The sequence below is a fragment of the Dreissena polymorpha genome, chromosome 13, assembly GCF_020536995.1.
Source record: "Dreissena polymorpha isolate Duluth1 chromosome 13, UMN_Dpol_1.0, whole genome shotgun sequence".
Lineage (NCBI taxonomy): Eukaryota > Metazoa > Mollusca > Bivalvia > Myida > Dreissenidae > Dreissena > Dreissena polymorpha.
In genome coordinates this window covers 43498077-43523893 of record NC_068367.1, presented here as the reverse complement: position 1 = coordinate 43523893, position 25817 = coordinate 43498077, and the positions used below count along the sequence as shown (strand labels likewise).

Here is a 25817-nt window from a genome sequence, read left to right as displayed (position 1 = left end):
CCAGTGCTTATTTTGCATCTGGACATTTGCCCCCAGTGCTAATATTAGAAGTGGACATTTGCCCTCCAGTGCCGAATTTTCATTACATGACATTACTCGATTGAGCAGATAACCTTGTCCAATAATCACCACCTGATTACTTAACACCTTTGAGATGATAATCCATTTATCCAATTACCACCACTGAAAGGCTTAAATAATGGAAGGGATAAATAAGAATATACTGTGTTAAACAATGATTTTTATTTTGCAATTATAAATACAATAGAAATTACAGTTGTACATACTTTACAGCAGTTTATCAAAAAAAATTATAACATCAAGTGTTTGAATAGAGAGAATTATAATATATTATGAAGCGCTTGTAACATTCCCAATGTATTGATTCTTTACGAGACTTCTTTTTGATGTAAGAGTACCCATCCTTCAATAATTAATCAGACCCCTTTTTTTCATAAAAGGTAGTCAGACCCTTTATTACTCTTAATAATTTCATTGATAAAAGGGTATCATTTGAAATGTGATAGTTTCCTTATATCCTAATTTTAGTTAATTATCACTCAAACAATGTAACTACATGTACAAAAATATTTGCCTTTAAATGTGCATTCATTAACAAGTATATGATCAAAGCCACATGTCACACATTTAACAAGCTGATAATCCTTTTGATTGATTAATTAAAGAACAATTAAAATTCTTTAAGATGTTTGTTTTACCTAAGATTAGCCAATTAAAGTGAGTTTCTGGACCTTTTTTATTTCAAATTATAATGATCCAAGTTTCTATGAAATAATACTGAATCCAAATACAGAGATATAATAGTCTAAGGGAAGCAACATGATATTAGCCCTGGGGGGCAAATGTCCACTTCTAAAATAAGCACTGGGGGGCAAATGTCCAGATGCAAAATAAGCACTGTGGGAGGGGGGGGGGGGGCTTATATCCTACCGGTCATTTCTACTGGGGGGCAATTGTCTAAATGTTCATTTTTTTCATTGGGGGGTTTTGTCCTGGGGAGCTTATGTCTGGATCCTGGTTACAACACTTGAATCAGTTAGTATCGAGTTCAGCTATAACACAGTTGGGTTGACCGAATGATCAATTGATCAATGTGATAGCCTTTTCATTCACAGAACACTGGTTTGAGCCCCAATCAGTACACACTTTTTCTGTCTTTAAAAATATATATTTATTAAAATGAAGCTGTAGTTTTTCATGTTTAAATTTAGCAATTTAATGCATTTATTGACAGATTTAAAACATGCCAAAAGTCTCCTAATATACAAAGAGTGTACATATCGTGCATATTCTTCCATATTACCGTACTTTAAACCAGGGCAAAACCTTTCAAGCAGAATGAGACATCTTTCCTAAATTTGCATTAAGTAGATTTCTGCATGAGCAATACAAATTTCAATGAAAGTAGATATAAATAACAGTTATCATTCGGCCCTTCAAAATGTGTAAAACTAATCAAAATGCTATTACATTAATGTGTTTATAACTGATACCTCTTGCGTTAAAAACTTGAACAGGAGTAGTATTGTGGGCTAGCCTATATTAATGTTAAAAGCCAATTCATCGATATGTATCTCTTGAAAATATATTCATTTTAAAACTAAGATCAAAGATATTATACAAATATACAGGCAATACGAATATGTTGATATTTGAACAAGCATTGACTACATGTACTTGTGGAAAATATATAAATAATCAAGAAACGATATAAATTTATTGTTAATATTAAACGTCCATCTTAAGTATGCAGTAATTTCTTGCTGAATATATCCTTTACAGCGTTTTATGTCCCTCAGTCTATACTGGGGGACATATTTTTTTGCCCTGTTTGTTGGTTTGTTTGCGTCAAACTTTAACATTTCGTCGCTTTATTGCTATTGTGCTTTACCTCCATTTTTTTTCAAAAGTGAGTTTTTTTTATCGCTGTGTTCGTGAGAACGAGATCTTTAATATGACGTAATCGGATTCCAGATTCAGTCGTCACAGAAGAAGTTTTTCGATTCCATTTTGCTCTATCTCCCACATTTTTACAAACAAGTGAATATGTACTGCACCATCTCCAGGACTTAGAGCAAAGTAGAATTCATGCTCAAATAAGCCTATCAATTGCTATCAATGCTCTCTATCTCCATAAAATCGCAAATAACATTAAAATATAATTTACTAAAATAAATATTTAATTATATTCATATTGCTGATAAACACTCTGGAATATTTGTGTCCACATACATGCATATATAAGTGAGAAAATAAAGGTTAAACCTTTAAATGCGTTTTTCTCCTAAAACTGAAAATGGTAGTTAGAGCACTATAGCAATCAAGCAATGATTTGCCATCACTTTTGCAATGTTGAAGATAGCAACTTCATACTTGGCATGCATGTGTATCTCATGGAGCAGCACATTTTGAGCGGTGAAAGGTCAAGGTCATTCTTCAAGGTCAAAGAGGGACATAGTGTTTCACAAACACATCTTGTTATAATATTTTTGAAAAACATTACAAAAAGAAGACGGACATTGATTTAGAAAAAACAAAACAAACTCGCACTCAGAAATTACTATGATAACCTTATTAAATTATTATTAGCATTCCTAAAGATCATTTTCCACAATATTTCATGTATTTTAAGTGCAAAACAATAGTCATTTGCTTTTAGTTTTATATATTATCTTTACTTCTTGTGCATTAAAAGCCACACACCTTTCTGTGAACATGGTGTAACTTTGGTTCTAAACAAAGTAACATATAACTATTTAAAGGTTATATTTGCTATATACCTTTCTTAATGCAAGAAATAAACAAGGGCTGTTTGTAAAACATGCATGCCCCCCATATGGGCTGTCCGTTGTACTGGCAGCCATTGTGTGAATAAGACTTTTGTCACTGTGACCTTGACCTTTGACCTAGTGACCTGAAAATCAATAGGGGTCATCTGCAAGTCGCGATCGATGTACCTATGAAGTGTCATGATCCTAGGCAAAAGCGTTCTTGAGTTATCCGAAAATCATTTTACTATTTCGGGTCACCGTGACCTTGACCTTTGACCTTGTGACCTCAAAATCAATAGGGGTCATCTGCGAGTCATGATCAATCTACCTATGATAGTTTTATATTAGAGGTCAATGTGACCTTGACCTTTGACCTAGTGAAACAAAAATGGGTGTGGCATGTAAAACTCATCAAGGTGCATCTACATATGAAGTTTCAAAGTTGTAGGTGGAAGCACTTTGATTTTAGAGCCTATGTTAAAGTTTTATATTAGAGGTCACAGTGACCTTTGATCTAGTGACCCAAAAATGGGTGTGGCGTGTAGAACTCATCAATGTGCATCTACGAATGAAGTTTCAAAGTAAAAAATGTTAAGGTTTTAGCACGACGCCTACGGCGCACGACGAGCTGGCTATGACAATACCTCGGGTTTTCTTTGAAAACGCCGAGCTAAAAATCAACAACAAGAGGCCCATGTGGGCCTGATTCGCTCTACTGGCAGGAAACAATAGGGCTAAATCGCTTGATAGTATGAACAATCTTAGTAGGTTTTAAACAAACAGACCCAAAATGGGAAATTCATCGCATTAACAAGAAACGTAAAATTTAAACTTCAAATGGCTCCTTTTCATCAATAAGTTGGACAAATTTTCTTCACTCTCAATGGGGTTCTGGCCCTTGATGATATAAAACATCCGTTGAAGTTTCGAAAGGATAGAACTTTATATGTAAACAAACAAGACATGTGTTTGTCGGAAACACTATGTCCCCTTCTGGCCTCTTTGATTTTTTTGTTTTTGACCTTTGACCTTGAAGGATGACCTTGACCTTTCACCACTCAAAATGTGCAGCTTCATGAGATACACATGAATGCCAAATATGAAGTTGCTATCTTCAATATTGCAAAAGTTATGGCAAAATGTTAAAGATTTTCATTTTTTCCTCCAATTCAAGGGGAGATAATTCTGGACTTATAGCTCCAATATTGCTCATTTTCAATAGGGTTTGAATCATCATTCAGATAAAGACACTGTGCAAGTTGGGAAATGATTGGATGAAACTGTGGACTTAATTGCGTAAACATGCCTTATTTCACAATTTTCTCAAATTCAAGGGGAGATAATTCTGGACTTTATACTCTGATGTAAACCATTTTCAATAGGTTTCGAGTCCTCATTTATATCAACACTGAACAAGTTTAGAAAGAATCGCATAAAAAATGTGGACTTTATCGGATAAACAAGAGAATGTCTAACGCACACACACACAGAAAGACAGAAACCATGCCATCCCATAAGCTCTTCTGGTCTATGGCCAGTAGAGCTAATAAAACAAAAGTACAGAATTTTTTCGAGCCATTTTCCATGCAGGTATACGCCAATAAAAAGTGTGTATATTTATAACATAAAATTGATAACTTTTGACCGAGAAAATGGTCTCTATTAACCACTGGCTTTCTATTACTATTGCGTAATTATACATCTAATAAAGTTCTAGTTTAGATGAAATCAGCTGAAATACATAACATGTACAGCAGAATTTGGATCAGAAATTGAACATTTTGTGATATATGTCAGGGGAATCAAAAATAGCTGGGTAATCGAAAGAAAACTAAGATATTTTAAGCATGACAATTTAATCTAGAATACATCCAGTGTGTCAAGACACCAACACATGATCGCACCAAAAATTCAAATAATTATACAATCACACCATCTGTGCACAAAATGTGTATGCAGAGAAAATCAACATGTATCCTCTATATATCATAAAACGTAGGCATTGTATTTACAGTTTTAAAGAATCAACCTCACAATAAGTCACACAAAATAGTGAAGTATAAATGGACAAATGTACATAACAAACAAAAAATCATGGTTTACAAGATAAGAATTTTGTATAATCCTCATCAACAATTTTCGAAAGTCACGGCATACAATCTCTAAAGTGACAGTTATTAAACAGTTTTGCATTCAGCCAGATTTAATCATTGTTGCATACACCAGTACTTGGATGTGATGATTAATTAGTTGTTGAGTAAAACTAAGCATTTAATTTTAAAAAGTATTAATTTTGCCGTTGAATGATCAATTAATGATATGTAGCCATAACAATCAGTGAATGGAAAAGGTAAATACTTATTACTTTAAAATTGAACAGCATAGAACAAAGTCAATTTGTTTGTGCCGACAGGTACATGTAACTGTCAAATATTATTGTTATAAGCATTAAATCTATCAGCGGCATAAGAACTTCTGTTCATACATACATGTCTCTTTAATTTGGTACAAGGCAAGTAACCACTAAAATGCAGACAGTTGGTAGCACATGAACTAACATACATATTCAAAGGCAATATTGTTTTACCCCAACCCTACATCAGGTCAATAGAAACTATACAACCCTTGCTCAGGGACAAACAAACTTAACCCTTTGCATGCTGGGAAATTTGTCGTCTGCTAAAATGTCGTCTGTTGAATTTCTAAATTTAGCATTTTCTTCGATTTTTTTCCCAAGGATACTATCAGAAAAGCAAACAGTTTGGATCCAGATGAGACGCCACGTTCTGTGGCATCTCATCTGGATCCAAACTGTTTGCAAAGGCCTTCAAAATTCGGTTCCCACACTGAATGAGTTAATGCAGTCCACACAGGCTTATCAAAAAAAACACTTTCCACTTTTATGGAATGTTTATATGTGAACAAAACAAATATATTTAAATATAATTTATTTTTTCATGTTTGTTTTTTATATGCAATAAACCCTAAAATTTAGAAAATTTGTGTCATGAATCTTCACATTGGGAAATTGGTGTATTTGTTTTCTTTTCTTCAGATTACTTATAAATTGATAACTAAGTGTTGTCAATATCATATTAACTTAGGTGCAAGCTATAGAGCTGCATAGGGAAACTAACTAAATGTTGTTTTTTTTGTGAAAAGCTTCAATTGAGATTTTTTGTACAGCAATTAGGAAATTTGTTGTTTTCCCCTTATTGGGAAAGTGCAGTCTTCTGGTACTTTTTGTTAAAGAAGAAAATAAATCGCTGTAGGTAAATAATACAGAATTTAACTTAATACATCACCAAGACTGAAACATAAATATGATCGTTTCTGTGAATATAAGGGTGCAATAAGAATAGCTGAAACTGCTGTAAGACTTTAAGTCAAATTTTAATTGACAGTACATCCTCTAACTTAAAGCATATAAGCTACAACAAACTATCCACCAGTCGTGTCTTGCCAATCAAGGACAGAGCTGACAAACTATTAATTCATACATCTGACTTCAATAATATCACATAACTGCATAACTCAATTAGTTTCTATTTCAAATCTTAATTGCTGGACTTACAAAAGGGTGGAGCGGGCAAAAATTGGCCACAAAAGAGTGGAACGGGCAAAAATTGGCTTCTGATTACTTAAGATTTAAAACTGATACAACAAATTCTGCCATTTGGGTCTGCAGTATTTACATAAGAATTATCAATGGAATGTCCATATTCTGCAATTTTGTTTTTCATTCACACACACACATGTACCTAACGTCACATTTTTAACAATAAAAAGACATCTGAATGTCATAAAATAAACAGAGCCGAAAAATATGATAAGTAAACAGGCACTTATTAAAGTAATATTGCCAATGTACAATAAAGGCAATCTAGCATACGGTATTTCAATTTGTACTATCTCCATTTTATGCTTGACACAGTTTGAATCACAATTTTCCATTATTATAGAGCAAACTGTCACACGTAACTATGCTTAAGAAGTTCCAATGGCCACTTATAATGACTACAGCAACAAAGTGCGAGTCAATATCCTAGTAATTGCAAGGTTCTTCTCACAAATGATTGAATGAGACAAGTTAAAATGCACATGTAATCAAGGAGTAGTTCCAATTATGCACACAATTTTAATTATGTTTTAAACAAAACATATTTCAGGAAGAAAATAAAACATTAATAAACAATCACATTTCAAATCACAAAAACATCTCTGTTACATTGTTCTAAAACAGAGATTAAATAGGCAGGTAACTGCCAGAATTTACAATTATTACAACAAAATGAACCTTTCTATAATCCTCAGGTGACTTCTCTTACTTTACCACTTAGATACATATTTTAATGTCTTTGTAGTCTGTTAGAAAGTTAAATTGAATTCATGACCTTTCTTACTAGATTCAAGTTTTAAAGGCTTCTTTTTCAACCCAAAGATACTGAATAGCAGCAAACAGCATAAAACCGGAACAGACTGCGAGTTACTCGCAGGGTGTTCGCATTATATGCTGTTCGCACATAGCCTTTTTCAACTTGCTTCTGAGTTGGAAAAGGTTATACACTAAAAGTGTGCAAAACAACTCATTTGAGCTTGTTACTTCTAACTTCTTGAAAGACCTCTCTTCTGATAAAAGTTTCATTTCTTGGAATCATGCACATTTCCAAAAGAAATAAATCCGCAAAGCTGTCGTCCATAACAACACTGGTTTCCTACCAGGGTTTCACAAACGTTACACACTTAAAAAAAATGAACACAGCACTTTGTACACCAAAGCTGTTGCTATTTATGTGACCACAACACTTTCTGCAGGTAAATATTCCTACTTGTAACCACTTTGCCCGTACTGTGCCCCCCTAAAGTCACTTCGACCGCGACCCCTGGGACCAGAAGGGTCAAACGACATCAGGGGGCGGGGCTGAGTCCCTTGTGAGGAAACAAACTGCGTCCCAGAAAAAGTCTGGCCTAAACCACTACGACCAAATTTCCCATCGTCAGTAGACAACTGATGCTTAAACCCTTGCCCTGAACTTGGGTCCACCTTTTTGAACGGGGGAGAGACTCCCAATAGACTAGGGAGACCTGATATATCACCAGAATAATTTGAGGCATTAGAGTTTCTGTGGGATGAAATGCGTTGAGCGGTTTCTCCATTGTCACTACCATAGGAATACTGTTTCTGAGCAGAGAGATGGGGGTTATATCCTGTCAATGCAGGGTCACTCACAGCGGGTTTACCATATGCCCCAAAACCACCACCCTGTAGGTCATTACCATAACCCATATAATCACCACTATGCAGTCTCTCTCTACCTGAACTATCCATAATGTTATCATTACTGTCATTGGAAATATCCATGCTTCTGTTCTCATAATTTGCCATGCCCACTTGCCCCGGCACTCGGCTCTGCGGCAGCAAAGCTGAAGGCATCTGATAGTCTTGACTGTAGTCGCCTGCACCCACAATCAAACCTCCACCGGATGGATCAGACATAGCAGAGCTCAGATCATTCCCGTATTTCCTGGAATTGTGATCCAACATGGCATTAGCACCAAGCGAAGGGTCACTGTAGTCATACTCTTTACCTACCGATTCATTCTGACTTGTGTCCACGCCATGACTCAACATTCCAGACTGCTTAGCCAACGCAGCTGCCAGATCCAGCTGTTGTTTGAGTGTTGCCAGCAACTCGTACGTCTGTTCATCCAGCTTGATGTTCATAGTCTTTGCGACCTCGTCAATAGACATGCCCTGCTGCAGCATGTACGTCAGCTGGTTCATGTCTGGGTTTGTGTTTGGTTCTGCAGCATGTCGTCCCGCCTCCTCTGCCTCTAGATCTTCGGGGGCCTTGAACTGTGTGATGTCCAGGTACTTGGTGGGCAGGGTTGAGTCGTCCGGAGGGCTAAGCTCCCTTGGTTTAGACACAAGGGGCTGTGTGGGGGGTGGGTCAGGCGGTAGAGATGTGAGGCCAGGCTTGCCGAAGACAGTAGGATTCAATGTATTATTGGTGATGGAGGACTGTTTTTGATTGGTGTTTGCCGAACTATTGTTACGGGCTGAAGCATCGTGCAGGGCAGATTTGTCGCGCACTACAAAGTTACTGCTGCTGTTATTGCGCTTGGTTTTATCGAACAAATCCTTGCCTACAACTGGTGGAACACTTTTTTGTGGTATCGATGCCCTGTCCCTGCTCCCTTCTCTGCTGCTGGACTGCTTGCCTACATAAACAGATGGGGATGACAGGTAAACTTACAGATACAAGTCGCGTTCTGAGAAAACTGGGCATAATGCATGTGCGTAGTGTCGTCCCAGATTAGCCTGTGCAGTTCCCACAGGCATCAGGCAGGACACTTTAAGCTTTTATGGTATTTTTAGTTTCAAGGAAGTCCCTCCTTACACAAAATCAAGTTTAGGCAGAAAGTGTCGTCCCTGATAAGCCTGTGCGGACTGCACAGGCTAATCAGGGATGACACTTTACGCACATGCATTGAGCCAAGTTTTCTTAGAACAAGGCTCATATAATTATGATGCTAACTTAAAATTCATATTTAAGATTTGAGATTCAAGATTTAATCAATCAATCGATCAACCAACATTTGTTTTTTTCCTCATTTTAAAATATATTGAGAACACCATTCTAATTATGTTTTTCCGAAGTGCTATTGTGATAACATGAAACACATAGTTACTATATGCATTTGAACACAAATGTATTTTTTTTTTAAACATATTAAAAATGCAAAGCCCAAGAACATGTGTTCCGGATGGGTAAAAAAACAAACAGAAAACATAAGTAACAGATGAAAGCACATTTGCTCAAAGAGTCATCATCAAGATACTAGACAATTTAACAAATGCCCTCCATTTATCACCCGAGACATGTTGAAGCTGACTTGCTGTGTTGAATTTGTGATGCTTGTGCAATAAATGCTTTTTTGTCTAGTGTTTCTTTATACTCTAAATGACACTGACTTAATGTGGTCTCAGACAGTATTAGAACACATAAAAGTTTTCACAATAAACATATAAACAAGAGCTAGTCACAGAAGTGCCAAGTCCCCGCCGAAATGTGTTTGCTTGCATGGTTCAAACAGAAATCTCAAACCTAAATTCAAGCACTTTTCAAGGCCAAATTTTCATTTTCAAGGCCGAGAACCGTTCCTTAGTTTCCTTAAAAAAATGCATTTTCAAGCAAGTTTAACACAGTAAATATCATTTATTTGCTCAAACAAATTAAACTTATTCCACAATAACTCATACATGTTATTTCTAGTTATTGCATACATGTACATGTTTTCCATCCTTAACTCAATGAGTCTCACATACAGTTTGTCAACCAGTTCCGGATTATCAGCAGTTCCAATTAATTTGTATTTAATTTCCCATAATGCCCCAATAAAAACAAAATGATAAGTGTCTAAGGTATACATTAGGTAAAGGAATAAATTAACAAAGTTTTAGCAAGAAATCTTTTGTAAAAGCTTACAGGATGGAAAAATGCAGCAAAAAGTTAACCAGAACTGATTGAATGAGTTATGTTTTGAAATGTGCATGATATGGATATAGAAGGCTTTATTATTTTCAAATCAACTTTTTTCTGATTGAAAACAAATGCTATGAAAATGGTTTGAAATACTTATTCTGTAAGTTGAATGATTTTTAATAATTGTCCAAAGGGTGAACTTTTATTGGCTATTTTTGACAAAAAACTGCATATGCCGTCTGGCCTAACCTGTTATACAAATTAAATGTTACCCTTTATTTTTACATCTTCTCACATTGACACTAAATCCCGAAAGAAATTAATGAGGTCAAAAGAATAAACGTTTTTGCCGGTTGATTCTAAACTGGTTGAATGACTGTATGTATTTACTTTTTAAAGTTATTACAAGCAAACACATTGCTTCTCAATTTCATGTTTTCTTTTTGGGTTTCCGCTTTCTCGTGGCTTTTCAAAGCGCTTTCCCCCATCCCCCGACACCAATGGTCTTCATACAGACCCGACAATGTGCTTTTTGAATGTCCTTTGTTTTCTGTACCCAGTAATATTCAGTTAACCACCCTGGTTTGAAACGACACTTCCCCATGACTGTGTTTTCACTCGCGAAAATTGATCACAATGGAGAACCTCTAACGTAGTACACATAATCTGTGACGTGTACACATAACGCTTCGTACTCAATTGTATAAGAAACTTATATTTCGTACACAACTTTTTGCCTTAAGAACGATTTAAGTTTATAATTAAAGCGATGATTAAAGTAATTTTGAGCAGAAATACACATTTTCAAGGCTTTTTTACATGAAATAAGCACTTTCAAGCACTTTTTCAAGGCCAACCTTTGTTCAATGGCTTTTCAAGCCTAGGACTCGTTTTCAAGCACTTTTCAAGCCCTGTGCGAACCCTGGCTTGTATGACAACATTTGTTTTAGAGAGTAGAATAATATTTGTACAAAACAAATAAAGGGAGATAATTCATTATGCTCCTGACAAAAATTTACCTTGAAATTAAAAAAAGGGAGATAATTCAAACACTAAGGTAGATAGAGTTATGGTGACACCAATGGTCTTCATACAGACCCGACAATGTGCTTTTCGAATGTCCTTTGTTTTCTATACCCAGTAATATTCAGTTAACCACCCTGGTTTGAAACGGCACTTCCCCATGACTGTGTTTTCACTCGCGCAAATTTATCACAATGGAGAACCTCTAACGTAGTACACATAATCTTTGACGTGTACACATAACGTTTCGTACTCAATTGTATAAGAAACTTATATTTCGTACTCAACTTCTTGCCTTAAGAACGATTTAAGTTTATAATTAAAGCGATGATTTAAGTAATTTTGAGCAGAAATACACATTTTCAAGGCTTTTTTACATGAAATAAGCACTTTTCAAGCACTTTTTCAAGGCCAACTTTTGTTCAATGGCTTTTCAAGCCTAGGACTCGTTTTCAAGCACTTTTCAAGCCCTGTGCGAACCCTGGCTTGTATGACAGCATTTGTTTTAGAGAGTAGAATAATATTTGTAAAAAACAAATAAAGGGAGATAATTCATTATGCTCCGGACAAAAATGTACCTTAATAGAAATTAAATAAAGGGAGATAATTCAAACACTAAGGTAGATAGAGTTATGGTTCTTAGTCACTGCACTTCTCCTAGTTGCCATCTGTTTATATTTCAAGTTTCAAGTAAATCCTTCAGTATATTTAGAGTTATGCTCCGGACAAAAATTTACTTTAAAGTTACATAAAAGGGGAGATAATTAAGAAACTAAGGTAGATAGAGTTATGGTTCTTAGTCACTGCACTTTTCCTACTTGCCATCTGTTTATATTTCAAGTTTTAAGTAAATCCCTTTAGTAGATTTAGATTTATGCTCCGGACAAAAATGTACTTTAAAGTTATATTAAAGGGGAGATAATTCAAAAACTAAGGTAGATAGAGTTATGGTTCTTGGTCACTGCACTTCTCCTAACAGCCATCTGTTTATATTCTTAGTTTAAAGTAAATCCATTGAATAGATTTGGACTTATGCTCCGGACAAAGTTTCGGCCGGCCGGACAGACGGACGGACAGGACCAATTACTATATCCCCTCCGATTTTTTTTTCAGCGGGGATAAAAACACACAAGTAAGCCTTAGCTAGAGTGGGGAAAATGTTAGTACCAGGGACACGATTTGTACAAACTCAGTAGAGGACCACCATACGCTGTTGCACCCCAAATGTTTAACTCCACACTCTTGCGATTAACTATATAAGTCTATATAAATGATGCGACCCTTGGGCATGGCAAATTTTGACCCCAGCAACATGATTTGAACATCAAACATCAAAACCCTAACCCTTGTGATTACAGAGATTTGTAAGTTTATAAATATTTACTATACAAGTTGTTTTGAATAATTTGACTGTTGTGGTGTGTGAGGTTTTGACCCCAGGGGAATGACTTAAAGAAAACTTACAAGAGTACCACTATAGGACTTCACATGAAAATAACAAACCTTTGGGCTCTGCTGTTTCAGCAAAGATTTACCAGGGCTCGACATTAACGGTAGGCCAACTGTCCGGGACAACCAAATTGTTAGTCCGGACAAGTAAATAAAGAATTTGCTTGTCAGACGAGACATGTGGTCGTTATAATTTAATTACTTAGAAAAAATACCTTTAAATACATTATTTCCCTGGAGTCACCACAAAACTTTTTTGATGATATTTTGTTTACGCTTAAACGACAAAGCGCGAGATATTCCAATAGTTCCATGTGATACTACACCGTACTATTCACAAGGGAAGCAACCCTTAACATTTTTGCTTTGCTAAGATAACAAGAATATTCTCCCTTGTAAAGAATATGCATTTTACGACACCGGTACACACCGATCTTACAGACATTAACGTAGTGACGTCATCTCTATGTATAGAATGATTTTACGACGTCATTTGGTCAGTGAGTTGTGATAATGTTGTTTAAAATATCAGTTCAGTACTGTACATATACATCACTTTGAACATTTTCTGCTTTATGGTATCAAAACACAAGTTTTTGTCAGGTATTATGGCTTTGGATAATGTTTAAAAATCAAGAATCTCGAGTTTTCCTGTTATTCTAGTCAGTTCTTTTTTATTGAAATTGCCGACAATCATGTTAACATGCATTTTGCACGATTCATGTCTTTATGATTTGAGCATTTTGTATTATTTCGTTATTTTGCAAAGTACTGAGCAGCATATAATGGTCAAGACAAGTTGCTTTTTATTCAGGACAAGTGAAATTTTGGTCTACTTGCCCGACCAGACAAGTGGCTTCAAAAGTTAATGTAGAGCCCTGTTTACACTACATACAAATTAGCGTACATGGCAGTTTGACCGGCAGGGTGCTGGGGTCCTCTCCCCTGTTTTTCATTTCCTTCATGGCCTTCTTCCTCTCCTTGCACCACATCTCATGGCAGTCCTGGTCATGTGGCAGGCTGAGTCACAACAAACATCACAAATTATTCATATGCCAATAAATAAATAAATTTTAGAGCCACACTGAGAAATTCTTGTCTAAATGCATGGGCATAAGTTTTTGTCACAGACTAAACTGTGAAGTGCACACAGGCTAACCAGGGACAACACTTTCCGCCTAAAGTGCTAAGAGACATCCTTTTCTTAGAGCCCAGTTAATTTTCATATGTTAAGAGAAGATCCTATGAAAACTGACAACTGAGGCCAATTTTTGATAGTTAAAGGGCAATAACTCAACATAATCTTAGCCAAACTATGGGTATCATACAAGGCTTAGTACTAATGACCACAGACATTTCTTCATACTTTGTGGGATGCAAACTGCTTGAGTTTAAGACTGAGGAAATGGATCATAACCTGTATTTTGATCTGTCAAGGGCCATAACTCAACAATTCCTGGAGTGATTTGGCTGATTATTAAACTTATCCAAGAAATGGTTATTATTGAAAATTCATTAAGATTGATGAACCCTTGCTAAAAACTGTTTAAAAGCCTAAACTTTAAAAAATGCAAAATTTAGATTATTCAAAGAACATGATTCGACAATTCGAGAAGCTTTATGGAACCATATTCGAAAATTTGTCTCATATTAAACACCAAAAAATGGATGAAATATTGCAAAGAATGGATGATAAATGTAAAACTTTAAGAGGGGGAAAGGATAAAGTTCATGTTTTAAATTGGAACGACTCTTCCATATTGCAAAAGTTATGGGCAATGTTAAAGTTTTTGTACGGACTGACAGACCGACGTTCAGTTCAACTGCTATATGCCACCCTACCAGGGGCATAAAAACAATGTGCATGCACTTATTTCTCAAATACTTTTGCTGCTCCTTGTTAAAAGTTTAAACTAAGATCTGTCATAGTTAATCAGTGAAAACATAACAAAATAAAAAATCTCCCAAGCCAGTGTCCCAAAATATGTACACTTTTTTTTTTTTTGGATTTCTTCTGAAGTTTTCAAAGTTTGTTTAAAACTGAAGAATTTTACATTTTTAATATAAATAGAAATTATCATTTAGCACTTATAGCGTCATTTTATCAATCTTTAAATATAAACTTATTACAACTACCGGTAGTAAGCAATTGGCAAATACAAAATGTAACAAATTTACATTCAAAACTGAAGGTGCAAATTGGAGATATGTTTTTATTAAATTGTATGAACAGTTTCATTCACATTGATTCCCTCCACTCAATGCTATCCAACTTCTAAGTAGTGATAAATTGATTAAGACAAGGACCCCCCCCCCCCGACGCATGAATGACTGTTTCATTTTGTAAAGGAAGTGAGGACACAACACACACATTTAACAAGGGTCAATTTGACGATTGAACTCTTAAGGTGAATGTATTCTGCTTCTATTTTATGTTTAAAAAATAAAATAAATACAAGTAAAACAATAATTTAACAATTTAACTGAAGGAATTTATCAACTGTGGGGTTTAGTGAGAGGGGCTTATTGTGGTGGGGCTAGCGGCTGTTAAATGGCCAGCAATATACAAGTATAAAATTTACCAACATGGTGAAGAAGCACCAAATACATACTTGGGTGGTGTAATGAGTCGAGGTTCTACATAGTGTAGCCATGGAGACACGAGGGCCTGGTCTGCGTTACATCGCTTGGAGGGATCCAGCTCCAACATGTTGTCCATAAGGTCCAAGGCTTGCTTGGGAAGGCTGCAGGGAGAAGACACAATTAATTGAGCCGCACTCTTGAGAGTCAATTTCCGCTAAGACTGGATTTTTGTTTAGAATATACATCCTTAAAAAGAAACAAGAGGGCCAAGATGGCCCTAGTTCGCTCACCTGAGAGAAGTCGGTTCATTCAATCTTTATTAAATGTCAAACTTGACCTAGATATTGCCCAGACAAACATCCTGGTCAAGTTTCATCATTATTTCATCTGCGAGTCATGACCAATGTACCTATGAAGTTTCATGATCCTAGGCGTAAGCATTCTTGAGTTATCATCCGGAAACCATTTTTCTAAGTTGAGTCACTGTGACCTTGACAGCCATTGTGTGAATACGTTTTTGGCACTGTGACCTTGACCTTTGACCTAGTGGCCTGATAATTAATAGGGGTCATCTGCGAGTTATGATCAATATACCTATGAAGTTTCATGAACCTAGGCATAAGCGTTCTTGAGTTAACATCCAGAAACCATTTTACTATTTCAGGTCAGCGTGACCTTGACCTTTGACCTAGTGACCTGAAAATTAATAGGGGTCATCTGTGAGTCATGATCATTGTACCTATAAAGTTTCATGATCCTAGGCATAAGTGTTCTTGAGTTATCATCCATAAACCATTTTACTATTTCAGGTCACCTTTGACCAAGTGACCTGAAAATCAATACGGGTCATCTTCAAGTCATGATCAATGTACCTATGAAGTTTCATGATCCTAGCTAGGCATAAGCATTCTTGAGTTATCATCTGGAAACCATTTTACTATTTCGGGTCACCGTGACCTTGACCTAGTGACCTGATAATCAATATCATCTACGAGTCATGATCAATGTACCTATGAAGTTTCATGATCCTAGGCCTAAGCGTTCTTAAGCTATCATCCGGAAACCATTTAACTATTTCGGGTCATCGTGACCTTGACCTTTGACCTAGTGACCTGAAAATCAATAGGGGTCATCTAGGAGTTATGATCAATGTACCTATAAAGTTTCATGATCCTAGGCCTAAGCGTTCTTGATTTATCATCCGGAAACCATTTTACTATTTCGGGTCATCGCGACCTTGACCTTTGACCTAGTGACCTGAAAATCAATAGGGGTTATCTGCGAGTCATGATCAATGTATCTATGAAAGTTCATGATCCTAGGCATAAGCGTTTTTGAGTTATCATCCGGAAACCATTTTACTGCTTTGGGCCACCGTGACCTAGACCTTTGACATGAAAATCAATAGGGGTCATCTGCGAGTCATGATCAATGTATCTATGAAGTTTCATGATCCTAGGCATAAGTTTTCTTGAGTTATCATCCGGAAACCATTTGACTATTTCGGGTCATCGTGACCTTGACCTTTGACCTAGTGGCCTGAAAATCAATAGGAGTCATCTGCGAGTCATGATCAATGTACCTATGAGGTTTCATGATACTTGGCATAAGCGCTCTTGAGTTATCATCGGAAACCATCTGGTGGACAGACAGACCGACATGAGCAAAACAATATACACCCCCTCTTCTTCGAAAGGGGGGGGGGGGGGCATAATGAGAAAACTGCCCCCCCTCCCAGAAGCCATGTTATTCAACTGACCGGAACAATTTTTTAACTCAACTCTCGTATCAAGGAAACAAATGTTCTGAGCAAATTTCATGAAAATTGGGCCAAAAATGTGACTTCTGCTGTGTTCACATGTATTCACTATACACATATAGAGAAAAGTGCCCCGCCCACAGGCGGCCATGTTTTTTCACCGATCCCGACCATTTTCAAACTCGTCCAAGATATCAATTAAACCAATGTTTTGACCAACTTTCATGATGATTGGGCAAAAATTGTGACTTCTAGAGTGTTTACAAGGTTTCTCTATAGCCAAATAGGGAAAACTGCCACTATATACATATAGAGAAAAATGCCCCGCCCACTGGCGGCCATGTTTTTTCACCGATCCCGACCATTTTCGAACTCGTCCGAGACATCAATTAACCAATGTTTTGACCAACTTTTATGATGATTGGGCAAAAATTGTGACTTCTAGAGTGTTTACAAGGTTTCTCTATAGCCTAATAAGGAAAACTGCCCCACCCACTGGCGACTATGTTTTTCAACGGATCGGATCCACTTTTGAACTCAACCAAGATATCATTAAGACAAACATTTTGATAAAGTTACATGAAGATTGGGCATGAAATATGACTTCTAGAGTGTTTACAAGGTTTTCTTTTTTTGACCTAGTGACCTAGTTTTTAACCCGGCACAACCCAGTTTCGAAATCAGCCGAGATTTCATTGGGACAAAGCTTCTGACCAAGTTTTGTGAAGATGGGACAAGAATTGTGGCCTCTAGAGTGTTTACGAGCAAATTTTAACGGACGGATGGACGGACATCAGCTGACGAAGACCGTTAACAAAAGCTCACCTGAGCAATCAGGTGAGCTAAAAATCCATAAAAGCGGAAAGTGTTGTCTCTGATTAGCCTGGGAAGACTGCACAGGATAATCTGGGATGACACTTTACGCACATGCATTAAGCCTCGTTTTTCAAGGGTGTGGCTCATGTGAACTACATGCAAAGAACATGCACCCCAGTCATTGTCATCAAGTTGAGTTCAATGACGTTTTTTTAATACAAAGCATGCATATTAATGCAGGAATAGAAATTAGTGGTTGCACGTTCGCCCTGGGATAGATCCGGGCAAGTCATTTTCAAAATTTGGTAGTCCATAACCAATTAATAAGAGTACCCCAATCTTATTTTACTTCACATACCTTTAGCTTTTAACAATAACCAATCTGCATTATGGGCACATTCTTTGATAAAAGATGTTTAAATTAAACCATATGACAATGTTCCCTTGGTCTTTCTGGATTTGTTTGTTTCACAGATTAAGGAAAATTTATACCTTCAATTTGGTAAAAATGGTCAGAAAATTGGATAGGGAATGGCACCATTTTCGATTTTGCTTGTTAAAGCCACACAACTTGAAATGAAAGATGTTAATAAATTCATATAGATGCAATTTGAAAGTGTGCAAAATTGTCATTAAATCTATAGCCTAGTTAGAAAGTAATTTTTTTTATTTATTTTAAAACCGAAAGTAGGATTTCTATACATACCGTAATTACTCTATGTTTTCGGACACTTAAAAATATTTATTTCGTGTCCGAACACTCAAATACGAAAAATATTCACAAAAAACAGGTGTCCGAAAACTTAAAGAGTCGAAAATTGAAGTGTCCGAAAATAGCGTCAATTGAATCAACGACTACCGGTAATAGCACACTCTTGTGAAATACCATGCTGTATAGTATAAATTACAGTTATATATGTTTGCACTGCATTTTAAATAATTTTAAATGCTTAATTTATTTGACAGAAAGTTACTTCAAGGTTGTACTTCGACCAACGAGTTCAAAGATGAGCATGTGATGTACCGATACTCGCTAGTATGAACCTGTTAATAACCCAATAAAAAAGCAAACTATGAAATTTTGTTTGTTCATTTCCAATAGTTGTTGTCTAACACCTTCCATTGTTCGTAAAACTTGCAAAAAGGTGCATCACACTTTAAAGCGTTTACCATAAACTTTCGCTTGTAAGACGCCCTCGCTTATAAGACGCACCCGACTTCGGACTTTATAATGGGTGGATTTAAGACTGACATGCGTGTAAGACGCTGTCAAATTTTACCGTTTTAATCGGCCAAAAAACGGCAGAATGTGAAAGAAAATCATCAATTATAAGTAACACATTGAGAATTTTTCAAACTCGCGCTACATACAATTAGTAATTCACGCAAGTCTGAAAAATAAAATAATCAAACAACGAAGTAAATAATATTTGTTTATTTCATGATATATTAGTGGGTTTTAATTTATTTTCAATAGCATCGTATGGCGATAACATAGTCCGCATTTTCTTAACAGATAAAGACTCAACGTTCAACAACTTATTTTCCTTTGACTTCCAGTCTCTAACCATTTTCTCGGTTATTCTGAATTCACGCTCGGTTGCATGATTCAAATGTGTTTTTGCGTTTCGTTTTATTACCTAAATTATGCAAATTTTATGCCCATTGTCTATCAACTTTAGGTAATGCCTACTTTCACAAAATTAGCCAATCACAACAATAGGTAATGCCTACTTTCATAAAATTAGCCAATCGTGTGATAAGAGTGATAGACTCCGAAGCGCAGATCGCAATAATGCGGATAATTGCATGCGGTCGCTCTTTGCTACGGCCGTCGTTGGACCCTTATAAATAAGGTGTCATCGGCATTAGGGGGTCGTCTGAATAAACATGTTTATTTAACAATTGACAGTTGCAAACTGGTAACTTACTTCAGAGGATACCCTAATTGCCAATTATGTCTTAATTGACAATTAACGACGTCGAACGAAGACCATCAGGTGATACAAACTTCTCAAGTAGCACTTGTAATCGGCAGCGTATTTATTTAACAATTGACAGTTTCAAACTGAGAATTGATTTTGCTGTTGTTTTCGGCATGTTAATTTGGCATTGTGTCACCGCTTACACACGTATACTATAATGGCCAATTTATATGACATTTAACGACGTCGCGTGCAGACAATTAGGTGATACAAGCTTTTCAAGAATAATCACGGACAATATAATGTCTTGCGCCCCAAAAATAACAAAATTCAAATTAAAAATAATAGACAACAAAATCAATAACGCTACATTTTATTACAAGTAAATCGGTAACTGAACATAGCGTTCCGATACACGGTAAGGGCCAATACAGAGTTTAGAGAAAATGCAAATGGCTGCCGCGATGATTCAAAGTAAATGACAAGTGTCCAACTTGACTAGGTTATGCCCAGTAAGAAAAAAAAACGTTTATTTTCACCAGTATCTCGCTTATAAGACGCGACCCCTACTGTAACTTGTATATTTGAGCCTTAAAAATGTGTCTTACAAGCAAAAGTATACAGTAGTATTTGTCACAGTTATTTTACTGAGAAGGGGTAGTACCATTGCGTTAGATAATTGAAATGTTTATTGGCACTACCCCTGTTAATTGTCATAACGCTTATGCTATCAGGCGAAACCATTGTTTAATACCAGTTTACAAGGTTATTTACCCAATAACGCAAATGTAATGGTCCGTTGCCCTCTGGCACGGCCTGCCATGTTTTATGATGTTAATCTGGTTGTAAAGCCCCATGATCGATTAGATATCGAAAACAGGACCGAAATTTGGTAAAATAGCGCTGTAAAATAAACTGTCTGAAAACTTAGAGACATTAATTATGGACGAAAACTTGTGTGTCGAAAATCAAGAGTCACGAAAAGTAATTATTTATGCTAAAAAAAGGGGTGTCTGAAAACTTAAGTGTCCCAAATAGTGCTGCAACAATACGCCAAAAACAGTATTGCAATATATTGTCAGTACAAAAACCCGTATTGCAATATATTGCAATATATTGCTTACTTGTACCAGAATTATAACTCGCCAGCTAATCACCAAAACCAACTTAATTACATGAACATAACCTTTGTATTGTATGTTTAGGTTCTAGTTATATCCTATTGGCAATTCTAGCCTTTTTTACAAAATGTATTATAAACACAATTAACTCTTATTTTGGCTTCACAAAGAATTTTGTTATAAATGAAAGATTAGTATTGTCATTTTGTCCATTGGATATTCCCATTAAACATTAAAAATAATGCGCAATTGTGTGCTGTATACTGTATAGTGTATACAATAAATCTCTGGGACATTAACATTAATTTATTATAAATATGCTACAAGTACAATATGACCAAGTCATTACTGTTTTATTCAAACTGGTAAAGCATATTTATTGCTCAGTTTACAAAATTTAGTGGTGCTGCTCAAGTGCGAGAACAAATTGGATGTTCCGCCACAACATTTGACACCATCCTTACACCGCATACAATATCCTACCCCTTCCTCGATTTCATTCGTTTCTCTCTTCCTTTTAAGACTTAAATATGCCCAAAACAACACTTTTTCCCTTGGAATTGTCTACAAAGTCAAACTCGGCGTTCGTTTCGTCTGCCATTTTGAGAACTATTACAAAAGCCGACAAGAAGATTTATAACCTGAAAGAGAATTGTGGATGTTTAAAAGCCGGTCGTGTAACTTATCAGAATACTGTTACGTAATTTGTTTTGGATCATTATTACTTTTGTTTATAATAACATTAATTTACATTTTTATTATGTAATTAATTGTGTTTTTTATCGTATTTACATAAGCTTCATCTTAAATATAACAGTATGACATGCAAAAGCAGATCTTGCAGACTCCCATGTAACAAGGGCTGTTTGTAAAACATGCATGCCCCCCATATGGGCTGTCCGTTGTAGTGGCAGCCATTGTGTGAATACGATTTTTGTCACTGTGACCTTGACCTTTGACCTAGTGACCTGAAAATCAATAGGGGTCATCTGCGGGTCACGATCAATGTACCTATGAAGTGTCATGATCCTAGGCAAAAGCGTTCTTGAGTTATCATCCGAAAATCATTTTACTATTTCGGGTCACCGTGACCTTGACCGTGTGACCTCAAAATCAATAGGGGTAATCTGCAAGTCATGATCAATCTACCTATGAAGTTTCATGATCCTAGGCAAAAGCGTTCTTGAGTTATCATCCGAAAACCATTTTACTATTTCGGGTCACAGTGACCTTGACCTTTGACCTAGTGACCTCAAAATCAATAGGGGTCATCTGCGAGTCATGATCAATCTACCCATGAAGTTTCATGATCCTAGGCGTATGCGTTCTTGAGTTATCATCCGGAAACCATTTTACTATTTCAGGTCACCGTGACCTTGACCTTTGACCTAGTGACCTCAAAATCAATAGGGGTCATCTGCAAGTCATGATTAATCTACCCATGAAGTTTCATGATCCTAGGCGTATGCGTTCTTGAGTTATCATTCAAAAACCATTTTACTTCTTCTGGTCACCGTGACCTTGACCTTTGACCTAGTGACCTCAAAATCAATAAGGGTCATCTGCGAGTTATGATCAATGTACCTATGAAGTTTCATGATCCTAGTCCCAAGCGTTCTTGAGTTATCGTCTGACAACCACCTGGTCGACGGACCGACCGACCGACATGAGCAAAGCAATATACCCCCTCTTCTTCGAAGGGGGGCATAACAACGCTACTCCGTATACTAGACTTCTAAGAATTCTAGTTTTACGTAACACATTTATTTTTTCTAAACACCGATTTGTTTTGTTTACTTTGATATCATTATTTCGGATGGCTTTTCTGGGCGAAATGTGGATGATTTTTTGTAGAATTTTCGTACAGGTATGATGAAAATCGTATCGCAATACAATATGCGGATTGCATATTGTGATATATACCGATATATTGTTGCAGCACTAGTCCCAAAACATAAGAGTAATTACGGTATGCGTCTATTTCGACAAACGCGATTATTTTTAAGTTTTAAAGCGCAAAAAAGACGGATATATACCTTGTTACCACCAGATATATTCTAATTGGCATAGATAAAATTAAATATATAGCTTAGTTAGCAAGTAATTGATTATTTTTCAAACGGTACCGCTTTTAGAACCGAAAGTAGGATTTCTAGACGTATACGTCCATTTCAACAAACACGATTATTTTTAAGTTTTAAAGCGCAAAAAGACGAATTTCGACTTTTGTAACCACCAGATATATTCTATTTGGCATAGATAAAATATGTTTCTTATTTATACTTAAATTTACTTTCATTCAAGGTGTGTGGCTTTAAAATATTATTTTGCAATACTCTACCAAACATTAATTAAATTAAAACCAGAATCCAGCAAAGATATGATCACTTCCTAAGACAATTGATTTAGGAAAACTCCAGTTTTCAAATTTTGATAATTCAAATATTATTGTTTGCAAAGTGAATTTCATTAAACCCAGCACTCATCCAACCTGTACCACTTACAAAGAGAACTCTTCCCTGAGTCTCCGTCGATACTGTTTCTTGGGCTTGAATGTATGGAACAGAGGCAGCTTGATGACGTCGGGCCACACTGCCGGGCATGGAGAGCCACATGTCTTACTGATCAGCTCTAGCTGGGCCAGCTCCTGCTGGGCCTGGAATATCGGCTTCTTGGTGAACAGCTCACCCAGGATACACCTGTATAATAAAGGCAGAGAGAAATGAGAGAAATAGATAAACAGATAAAGGCTTCTTGGTGAACAGTTCACCCAGGATACGTCTGTATAATGGAGGCAGAGAGAAATGTGAAAAATAGATAAACAGATAAAGGCTTCTTGGTGAACAGTTCACCCACAATACACCATGGAGGCAGTGAGAAATGAGAGAAATAGATAAACGGATATTGGCTTCTTGGTGAACAGTTCACCCAGAATACACCTGTATAATGGAGGCAGTGAGAAATGAGAGAAATAGATATCAGCTTCTTGGTGAACAGCTCAACCAGGATACACCTGTATAACTGAGGCAGTGAGAAATGAGAGAAATAGATAAACGGATATTGGCTTCTTGGTGAACAGTTCACCCAGAATACACCTGTATTATGGAGGCAGTGAGAAATGAGAGAAATAGATAAACAGATATCAGCTTCTTGGTGAACAGCTCAACCAGGATACACCTGTATAACTGAGGCAGTGAGAAATGAGAGAAATAAATAAACGGATATCAGCTTCTTGGTGAACAGTTCACCCAGAATACACCTGTATAATGGAGGCAGTGAGAAATGAGAGAAATAGATAAACAGATATCAGCTTCTAGGTGAACAGCTCAACCAGGATACACCTGTATAACTGAGGCAGTGAGAAATGAGAGAAATAGATAAACAGATATCAGCTTCTTGGTGAACAGCTCAACCAGGATACACCTGTATAAATGAGGCAGTGAGAAATGAGAGAAATAAATAAACGGATATCAGCTTCTTGGTGAACAGTTCACCCAGGATACACCTGTATAATGGAGGCAGAGAGAAATGAGAGAAATAAATAAACGGATATCGGCTTCTCGGTGAACAGCTCAACCAGGATACACCTGTATAATGGAGGCAGATAGAAATGGGAGGAATAGATAAACTGATAACAGCTTCTTGGTGAACAGCTCAACCAGGATACACCTGTATAATGGAGGCAGTGAGAAATGAGAGAAATAGATAAACAGATATTGGCTTCTTGGTGAACAGCTCAACCAGGATACACATGTATAATGGAGGCAGATAGAAATGGGAGGAATAGATACAGGGATCAAGCAACTGGGCGACGTGGGCGATTATATAGCCGTGGCTTCCATTTTATCGTCTGGATCAAAAGCACCTGCGATAATTACTTCCCCCTAAAATCTGGCAATTATCATATCCGCAGCGCTATCTAAGTGGCTTCTGTTTATTTCCGAAAACACGCCAAAGTCAATCAACTGACCAAATAGCCAAAACTCCGCCCCCAGGCGTAGTAAAATACCTATTGAAAATTGATAAGCAACCGTTCACAGCGCTCGTCATAAGGGTATTTGGCAGGAATCCCTTGACCAAGCAGAGTGAAATCACTGAAGCGTGTAAGTGTAACAAACCGTGTTTTTATATCTATTGTCAAGTTTTATGGGGGTTATTATCGGATTAACGGCTCCTTTATGATAGTGAGCAATAAATTAAGTAACACTGGGACAAACTGTCACCACGATAAAAATTATAACGATTATTAGGGCCGCTATTTCTTTAATCGATACCATGGGCCTGGCAAAAGTCAAAAGCATTTCATTTTTCCACAAAAACACAAGAAATTTTGTTTCAACAGGCATTTGTGAGCATTTCTGTTTAATAGTTTCATTATTATAATGTTTTGGGAAGGATAAAGTTTGATTAAGAAACCAACAATTTTGGAAATAAAAAGGTATAACATTCACTCAATGTACTATATTTCAGATATATTAAAATTCAGACATTTAAAGATCAGGACATTTATGTGTTGGTTTGTTGTTGATAGTTTGTAAAACTATGTTTTATGTTATTTCAGGCGACTAGAATGGATGGTGGCAATTATCTGGGCCTTTCTGTCAGGAAAAAATGCGTGAAAAACATTCATTTATTTGAACCTAAAAATCATCCACCACGAACAGAAAACATTTTAACAACAGAAGCTGTCTAAGCTGATCATGTCCAAATGACCAAATATAACTGTTTAACAATTCGAAGTGAGATGCTTTATTTTCTGATGTTTTATATTTCTTTTTCCCTTTTAAATGATGTAGATTGGTGTGATTCTATGTTTAAATAATTATTATTTTTAAACATTTATGCAGCATACTGTTACATTG

At 36.4% G+C, this 25817-nt stretch overlaps 1 protein-coding gene across 2 annotated transcripts in view; it reads right to left on the bottom strand.

Moving 5' to 3' along the window:
* Window positions 1–228: 228 nt before the first annotated feature.
* LOC127856164 (cyclin-dependent kinase 12-like) overlaps window positions 229–25817 on the bottom strand; it is a 69983-nt gene continuing 44394 nt past the window's right edge. For both annotated transcript variants that reach the window (XM_052392194.1, XM_052392195.1), the window contains 4 exons: window positions 23460–23654; window positions 15364–15495; window positions 13659–13771; window positions 229–9014 (listed from right to left, as the gene is read on the bottom strand). In XM_052392194.1, the coding sequence (XP_052248154.1) occupies window positions 7618–9014; window positions 13659–13771; window positions 15364–15495; window positions 23460–23654 (1837 nt within the window). In that variant the 3' untranslated portion in view covers window positions 229–7617. The remainder of the gene's footprint in view (window positions 9015–13658; window positions 13772–15363; window positions 15496–23459; window positions 23655–25817) is intronic.